Here is a 9,464-nt window from a genome sequence, read left to right on the forward strand (position 1 = left end):
CCGGGTGAAAACCCTGGGTCTGGCTTGCCAGACTCAAGTCTGTTTGTGGTGCTTTGGCGTCATTTTCTTCTTCGAAGTGCTGTCTTTTCAGCCTTTGGCCCATGTCGGGTTGGTCAAGGGTGTGCGCTGGTGGGGTGGACGACAATGGTGTTCCTCAAGGTTTGGTTTGGGTTCCAGATTCAGTTCTCATGCTTGATGTCTCTTTCCATGTTGGGTGTGCTGCGAGCTTCCTATCCGAGCTCTCGTGTTAGCTTCTCCATCGGTCGATGGTACGACACCTGTCGACCTAGAGCGAGAAGACGAGGGGGGTCATTGATGGATGGGACAACATCGTTATCAACCTTACTGAAGTAGAGAAGAGCTTGATCTTTCAACATCCATCCATCTGTTGACATTAAAATTTTGCATTTTCATTTTCTTTCCTCGAAGATCATAATGAGTATGGTGGGCCATGGATTCCAACCTGTGCCCTTAGCTTTATGTAATATATCTTCCAGACATCTAGAGATTTAGGCCTAGTTTGTGAGGACCATAGTAATTTGAAGCTTCAGCATACGATGCATAGGCAATGAATACTCCAATTTCCAAATAGAGTATAACAATTTCCAAATACGTGGAAGGTTAGTAGAAAGAAGTGTCACCGTGCAGCCTGCGCCGATGGCATCACAGTCACAGCCAGTTCCCGCACGCGGCCCGGTGGACGCCGCCTCACACTAGGCCACACCACCCTCCCCCTCGGAACGGAACCGCTCCCAGTCTCCCATGACTCCAGTCAACAGCCGCGAGGCACGAGCCAGCACCCCGAATCTCCCGGGCGGCCGGCCCCGATGATTTAGCCGGAGAGCTCGTCGCGGCCGGATCAGCGCAGCCAGCGCAATGCCGGCCCCGCCGGAAAGCGCGGCGGGCGGCAGCAGCGGGGAGCACCTCCGCGCCCACGCGCACCTCACCAACTGCATCCACCTGCGCCACCACCACGCGCACAGCCACGGCAGCGCGTCCGGCCGGCGGCGCAGCCCCCCCGAGTCCTCCGCGTCGCTCATGCGGGACCTCCTCGCGATGCAGCGCTCCCGCTCGCTCCGGGACCCCTCCACCCGCCGCTCCGTCGACTCCTCCTCCCGCGTCGCCGCCGAGCCCCCCGAGCCGGAGGACCCCCCCGCCCCCGGCCGCGGCGCGCTCAAGACCCTCCTCGACCAGCTCGCGGAGGACCCGCGCCCCAGCAGGCCCGCCGCCCGCCGCCCGCGCCGCCGGTTCAGGCGCGGGGCCGGCCGCCGCGCCGCGCCCGCTGCGGGCGCGGACGCCGGCGGTCTGGATCGCGCCGGCGCCTTCTCCGCCAACTCCAGCTCCCAGGAGGCCGTCTGCGGCAACAGGTACTTCTTCGGCGCCGGCGCGGGCGGCGACGACAGCGACGGCAGCGAGGCGCTGCAGCAGCGCCCGCGGCCCCAGGCGTCGCAGGACTCGCGCAACGTCTGCGGCATCCCGTGGAACTGGTCGCGCCTCCACCACCGCAGCAAGTCCATCCTCGACATGGCCGGCCGGAGCCTCTCCTGCGGCCTGTCTGACCCCAAGTCGGCCGCCGCGGCGCGGAGGTCCTTGGCCGCCACCTCCGCGGCCTCCTGCGGTGTCTACGCGGACGGGTCGCGTTCGCACCCGCACTTCCCGGTGACGGCGAGGCTGACCTCCTCCACCAGCTCCGACTCCGACTCACTGCCGCTGCTCGCCGAGGGGACGCGGAATGGCATCCGTGCCATTTCCAGGAGCTTCTCTGGGGAGCTCGGGATTTTCTCCAACCAGAGCAGCGAGCTGGATTCCGACCTCATGTCCGAGGCGCGCTCGGGGCAGAAGTCGCGGGGCTCGCACCGTGGCCGGCACCGGAGCCTCACTCAGAAGTATGCACCCAGGACTTTCAAGGACGTTGTTGGGCAGAGCTTGGTTGTGCAGGCGCTGTCCAATGCCATTCTCAAGAGGAAGATTGGGTCCGTTTATGTCTTCTATGGGCCGCACGGTACAGGCAAAACATCGTGTGCTCGGGTGTTCGCCAAGGCGCTGAATTGCCATTCTCCTGAACACCCTAAGCCTTGCGACACATGTGCGTCTTGTATCACACACAATCTGGGAAAGAGTAGAAGTTTGGTGGAGATTGGGCCTGTTGGCAACATTGACCTGGACAGCATTGTGGATATCCTTGACAATGTGATGCTTTCGCCGCTACCGGCGCACCACAGGGTGTTCATCGTGGATGATTGCAACACACTGCCGCCTGACACGTGGAGTGTCATATCGAAGGTTGTCGAGCGTGCCCCTCGGCGCGTGGTTTTTGTTCTCATCAGCCCAAATCTCGATCTCCCACATATAATTATGTCAAGGTGCCAAAAGTTCTTCTTCCCCAAACTCAAGGAATGCGACATTGTCAACACTTTGCAGTGGATTTGTACTAGTGATGGCCTAGATGTCGATAGAGATGCCTTGAAGCTTATTGCTTCCCGGTCAGATGGGTCATTGAGGGATGCAGAGATGACCTTGGATCAATTGAGTTTGCTTGGGCAGAGAATTACAATGCCACTTGTTCAAGAACTTGTAAGTTTTCCAACAATGAGTCATAAGAATTACTTCTATATTAGGTAATATGGATAATTGGATAATTTCAGGCTAAATAAAAATGGCAAAGAATTCTGTAGCTTGGGAAGTTATTGCTTATATAACTCTGGAATATGTTGTGAAGCTGAATTAACTATATCATCGTCATACACTTCAAATTTCTCTTCCAATGTGTGTTCCCATTTTGGCATACTGTACAAAAGAGTTCAGTAAGTTAAGAGTCACAACTGGAAGCACCAAACACCTTTTTAGTAAAATACTTGTTTTTATCTCTCTAAATAACACATTCTTGCATTCTAAGTGTAGCGATATGATTGTCGTTTCTTTTTTTTTTGAGTTTTTTTAGGTTGGTTGTCGTTTTTAATACTTCGTTACCTGACAGGCTGGCTTGGTTTCTGATGATAAATTGGTAAATTTGCTTGATTTGGCACTATCTGCTGACACTGCAAACACGGTGAAAGCTTTGCGTGATATTACTGAGACAGGTGTTGAGCCTTTGTCCCTAATGTCTCAACTCGCCACAATAATAACTGACATCCTTGCTGGCACCTACACATTCACACAGGAAAGAATTCGAAGAAAATTCTTCAAACGTCCAACCTGTAAGCAACGATATTCCTTTTATCTATTTATTTATTACTTTGAAAGGATTTTACAGTAGGGGATAATTTGCCCTGAACCATGTATTACATGGAAGTCTACTACTGTAAATGTTCTGTTTTCACATTGTATTTTTTGTTGCATTGATTACAGTATCAAAGGAGGATATGGAAAAATTGCGACAGGCCTTGAAAACACTCTCTGAAGCTGAAAAACAGTTGAGGGTCTCAAATGATAAGATGACCTGGCTTACAGCTGCTCTGCTCCAGCTTGCTCCTGATAAACAGTATGTACTGCCAAGTTCATCGACAAGTACAAGTTTTAACCAGGGTTTGCCTACATACCCTGATGGTGATATAGCAAGGAACTCTGGTCCGCATGGGTTATCAAGAGCATCTGACCAAGAAAATCAGCAATACAGAAGAAATGCTAATCTGGGGATTTGTTCTAGCCATGTCACGGCAAACACTTACCATGGTGGAAGGGGACTCAGGGAACATACACCAGATGGCCATATGTTGTCAACAAGTGCTACCAGAATGAATGAAGGATCTAAATGTAGCAAAACTGACAACGAGATGATTTGGCAAGCTGTTCTAGAAAATGTTCAGTCAGATTCGTTGAGAAAAATGATGGCTAAAGAGGGACGGGTGATTTCTGTTAGCCTTGGCACAGGCAAGATTACCTCTTATGCCATTTCTGCCTGTATTATTTGTACACCTTGTCAAGATTTTCAGAATATGCCTATTGAAAACTTTGTTCTTATCATTGTTAAAGTGGTAAAATAGCTATTAGTGTAGAAGTGCAAGCAGTACTGCAGATATAAGATAATAATATATTAGAAGTGGTTTGCGTTTATATGTTAGTATTGGGTGACCATGTAATTTAGTGGAATTTGTTAACTTGGTTATGATCAGATGTATACATTGCTTCTAGGCACTGTCAGTCAACTATAGGCATGGAATATGTCATGCTAGTTCTTCAAGATTGCTAACAAAGTAACAAGTTTAAAACCATGTTAAAGTAAATCTAAAATTCATAAATAAAATGATAACTAACTAAACATTAAATTGTGCCATTGTAAGGATATTGTTTCGATTATCATTGTTCTTACAGTTTGTTCTTTTCTTCCTGCAGCACCAACTGTGCAGTTAATGTTCAGCTCTCGTGTGAATAAGTCCAAAGCCGAAAAGTCGAGGGGTCAAATTTTGCAAGCATTTGAGTCTGTTCTTTCTTCTGCTATAATACTTGAAATCCGATATGAATCGAAGGATGGCGGGGAAGATGTTGAGGATACATATTCCAACATCGCATTAACGAGGTCTTTCACGAAACATAGTTCAGTTTCTTCTGGAGGTGAGAATTTAGTTAGCAGGCTCCAGAAAGGCAGAGTAGCCCAGGGTACTAGCTCAAATCAGACAAGATGGATGCAATCTGATCCACACATATTGACTGAAGGTGAGATTATTGAAGTGGGCCCTTCTGAAATGGAATGGTACGGGGAACCAGATACTGGTGCAAATATACGTCCTCTGGGAGGAACAAATGAACATGATCAGCAAAAAAATATAGTAAGAGGTAAGGTATCTCTTGCTCATGTTATTAACAAGGCGGAAGCTTGTTCTCAACAAGGAGGCTGGTCAAGACAAAAAGGGATGTCAATAACAGAAAAGTTAGAGCAAGAGAATTTGTAAGTAATCACATACTACAACCAATTAAATCTGTTCATACACATTACTTTCAACTTTAGCATGCAATATTATAATGGAGCCTGGGTTATATCTTGTAATTTGGTTCAACATTATTGAAATGTGAGGAGTTCCCTTTTTGGATCCTAGAATATGATTATGGACTGTTTATCTATTTGCAGGAGATTAGAGCCTAGGTCGAGTCTGCTTTGTTGGAAAGCTTCAAGCACTACTAGACGGAAGGTAACGACCTGGGATCACACCAACTCAAAACTTCAGTCCTAGGGTAGTTTATATATTTTCATTCCCCTAAGTAACTTAAGCTTGGGCTCCATATAAGACACATGGCATGATAGTCGTCTCTTGAAAGGTAGTCATTTATATAAAATATAAGAAACAATTGCCATTAACCAAGGTTATATATGTTTTGCAACATATCAAGCCTGGATAGCTTGAAATTAACTTTTTTTGAAGAGTTATTCTCTTTCGGGATCACCATTCATAGTTTCATACCGTTGACTCACTGAAAATAGTAGTATGTATGCTTCCAAAAGACAATAAGTTAACTGTGGCTTCAAAGGGAGTGCTAAATGGAAACAGTAGAGTTCTTGGTAAAAGGATCATCATCAGCGTGAGATCTTAGTTTAATACTGTGTGGAAAGTGGCTGTATGTCATGGGATACATGCATTTCTCATTGATCAAACGGTGATAGAAATATTTTAATTGAGGGAAGGTGATACAATATTTCCACTTGATGTTTATCTTGTCAGCTATACTTTCTCATCCTTGCTGAGTGACATCGTGTCATTTCGCTGCAGCTCTCAGCATTGAAGATAAGGACTCGAAGATCGCGAGCCCTATCAAGACTCGTCTTGTGCGGAAGGTGCATTTCAGTGAAATCTCCAAGATAACATGCCGCCCGCCGAGGTCCACCAGATTTTTCATGGAGCTAAATTGATCTCTGTGGCTGATTCTCTGTAATTGTAGCAACCTGTAAGAATGTAGGTCATTCTGTACATCGTTTAACTTTAACATGTAGAAGAATGAGAAATTTCCATCATGTCCATTCTTTTCCCTGAAATGGTTAGAAATGCCAACAGCAAGCCGTTGCCAGACTTTATGACACACCCGCAAGGTAGTACTAACATTATCATGCTAGGCGTTGCGCGGCACCGACTACGGAAGCACACACTTAAACCGTTATTACAGATAAACGAAAGCAAATCACGCGTGGTGCTAAATGCATATTGTCCTTTTGTTGGTCACCAAATTACATTGATAAATTAACATTTAATCTTTGAGTGATTAGGAGGTATATACGCAGCTGAAAATAAAACTTGGTACTAACATACACTGCTAAAGACTGAGGATCTACCACTTGATTTGTTAATTTCTACTTCATGGAATGGCTATAGTGCTGATTAATGTGAGGTTCATGGTTACCCCTATTGATTGGGGTCGAAGGGCCACAAACACTACATAGCAGTTACCACATTATATATGAATCCCTAATTATATACTCCCTCTGTCCCAAAATAACTGACTTGACTTTGTAATAGCTTTAGTACAAAGTTAGTATAAACTCGAGTCACTTAATTTGGGACGGAGGGAGTACTCCGTATGTGTTATATATTGTGTTCTCTCACCATCTTCGTGTCACGAAGGTTGAGACAAATAGGTGAGGGCCTTAACGATGAGATAACATGGGCTAGCAAACTACTCTGCTTCACGAGAAGATCCACATTAAGGAGGCTCAGGAGATGGGGTTCCTGCATTGCAGGATAAGACTTGTGCAGCACATCCTGAAAGTAAAGCCCACCTGTTGGATCACAGTAGCAGAGCAGCCGAGGTGAATCGCAGGGCAATTCTCCTTTGGCACGCACAGCAAGGCTAGCTAGGTAGCTTCCGTGCATGCATGCATGCCACCATGCCAATGGAGAAGCGCCCTGGGATTCACACGCCGCAACACATGGACAAGGGCCAACTTTTTGCTCTCCCTGCCTGCTTGGCTCAATGTTCTCAAGTTCTTGCGCTCGTTGGTGTAAACGTTCTGCTTCTTGGCCTCGCTTATATACTGCAGGACCTGCCTCGGGATATGGATCTTCAGACGGCATATGCTCCGAGTCCGATCGACTATTCCGGGGAAGGAGCTATCTTTCTTGCCGGTGGTGTCCTCATCGTTGCCCCCTTTGGAATGTGCTCCAGGAACAGGGTCCAACTGCCTTTTCCCAAGTATACATGGTGCAACGTTTCGACATAGAAAACCATTTTTTAGAGCTGAGCAGCACTGGGTGTGTATGTCTCGCGTCTCGCTGCAGCAGTGAAGCGTCAGTGAATTTGATGCCAGATATGAAGAGATTTTGTTCCGGGCATCTCGAGCTTGCTTTGCAGCCGAGCTGTTGCTGTTGAAAAAACTGATTTATGCGTTCTGTTAGCCCTTGGCGAGCCACGAACTTTTCTCATGGTCTGAGATGGTACATTCCGTTGGATCTTCTCTACTCGGTCAAGCTCATGCAAGTTGGTCGCTTTTCCTGACTGAAACACAATTGGCGTAAAGGGGTAGAGCTCTCCCGGACCAAGACTGTCTGCATGGAGCTGCCAGGTTTTGTGCTGGGAATGAAAATGAAATTTTCTACCAAATGAAATGTATTAATCTTTTGAAAGATTGGCATTTTTTTTATGAGACGTCCAGGTTTATATTCAGTCTGAGGCTGAAGCTACAATGTTCTCTGAACCTTCTTTTGACTTCTTGGCACTGTTATCTAAAGTTTAACAGCTATTGGTCTTCATAATGTAGACCAAGGGGCACGGGACTTGCCTTTCTTTTGTTTTATGAATTACTATTACTTACTCCCCCGTTTCAAAATAGATGACCCAACTTTGTACTAACTTTGTATAAAGTTGAGTCATCTATTTTGGAACGGAGGGAGTAGTTATTACTCCACTCGATGAAACTTATGAAACCATATATTAAAGAAATCCTGCTAGATCACAAAAGAAACAACATCCAACACCTGAAAGGATGTTGTTGCAGTTTAACATTCGATGCATAGGACAATGTAACACTGCACATCAACTTGGAAACAAGTGTGTCTTCTGTCTTAGCATCATGCCAAGGTTTAGAGAAATCCAGAGATTCAGAGTTCAGGAAAGGTGACAGAGGAGCGAGCACAACACGACTAGTTAACCGTGCCACACCTCCTGTGCCTGGCGGTCCCCATCGACGGTCTTCATGGGACTGGGCTTCGAGTTAAAAGCCCGAAGAGCTTCTGTTAACCTCTTTGCAGTCAGCCCGTTGAATACATTTTGTTAGCTGCAATCTTCTTCAGGTTCTGTTACTAAATCCTTCAGGAAGGCCGTGACAGACAACTTGCCAGTCTGCTTCACTCTAAGTGATTTTACCATCAGTTTGGCAGAGTAGAAACTCCTAGTTTGCAGTTGAAGGAAGATCTGTCGGTTGAATCGTTTTCCCAATGTCTCTCATCCCAAAGGTACCGTCACATTTCCTTTTTCTCTCAAACATGTGAAACTTGGGTGGAAAGGATGGAAAATCCAACAGAAGACCGTAAAAATATGTGGTTTAGTTAGCTAGCATCACTACATGGGCTGCTTATTGCACATTACCGTCCGGATCTTGAGCATATATATATAGAGAAAAAGCACAATGCGTCACACAAGTAGATGTGTCTTTACTCACTGCATGAAAATTGTCCTGATTATATATTCACTTTAATTGTCTTGATTTTTCGACAAAGAGAATATATTAATATCGCGGAGATACCAATTACACCCAACCTCTGCAACAACACAATATCGTAAAGAGATTACGAATGCACACAGTAAAAAACAATAAGAAGAAGAAAAAAAAATGAGATCCGCAAAAGTGATCAATTCCTCTAGCTGCAGCACGAACCACCACCTAGACAACAACCGAAGTCCTAATTGTCCAAAAGCAACACCACCAAGAAGGAAACAATGTAGAAGCACCGTCATCGCCCGATCCTAGATCTTAGGTTTTCACCCTGGAGAAGATTCGCGCTCTCAAAACAATGCCTTCAGCAAGGTCACTGCCAGGCACAACCAATTAAGGGCAGACCTTGGGCTTTCACCCTGAAAGTTAAGACTCTGTACTCTGCTTGTGTTGTCGTCCCCACTTGCCGATGCCGCTGCCACGAGTCATGAATCGCCAAGCAAAGTCCTCATCGCCGCGAAGACACGATCCGCTATTACAAGACCTCAGACCTCAGCCACCATGACATTCTCTGTCACTGTTTTCACCATGGAAATTGAAATACCGACGTGTCCCATACTGTCAACAGACAACAAAGCTTCGCGTCACACCCTCCTGAAGCCAATCGGCCTGAAATAGGGGCGCACACGACCGAAACCCATCCGATCCAGAAATCTACATGCGTCAAGCACCCAATGAAGATCTCCAGCGGAGCATTCCGGAACTCGTCAATGGACAGATCCATGAGGGTCGGCAACCGGCAGAACACCATCTTATAGAGCAAAAAGAACCAAAGGACCGTGCCACCCGCCGGCTTCCAACAGCATGCCGGAGATCTCAGCGGGCACAA

At 46.6% G+C, this 9,464-nt stretch overlaps 1 protein-coding gene across 1 annotated transcript; it reads left to right on the plus strand.

The window, feature by feature from the left end:
• The first annotated feature begins 733 nt into the window (after positions 1–733).
• Positions 734–5,987, plus strand: LOC119349129 (protein STICHEL-like 4). The gene is made up of 6 exons (XM_037617141.1): positions 734–2,574; positions 2,978–3,197; positions 3,349–3,870; positions 4,333–4,885; positions 5,066–5,126; positions 5,703–5,987. Exons 1-6 carry the CDS (start codon positions 877–879, stop codon positions 5,793–5,795), a joined length of 3,147 nt encoding a protein of 1,048 aa, XP_037473038.1. The 5' UTR covers positions 734–876; the 3' UTR covers positions 5,796–5,987.
• The last annotated feature ends 3,477 nt before the right edge of the window (positions 5,988–9,464 follow it).

Source organism: Triticum dicoccoides, chromosome 1B (assembly GCF_002162155.2).
Source record: "Triticum dicoccoides isolate Atlit2015 ecotype Zavitan chromosome 1B, WEW_v2.0, whole genome shotgun sequence".
NCBI lineage: Eukaryota > Viridiplantae > Streptophyta > Magnoliopsida > Poales > Poaceae > Triticum > Triticum dicoccoides.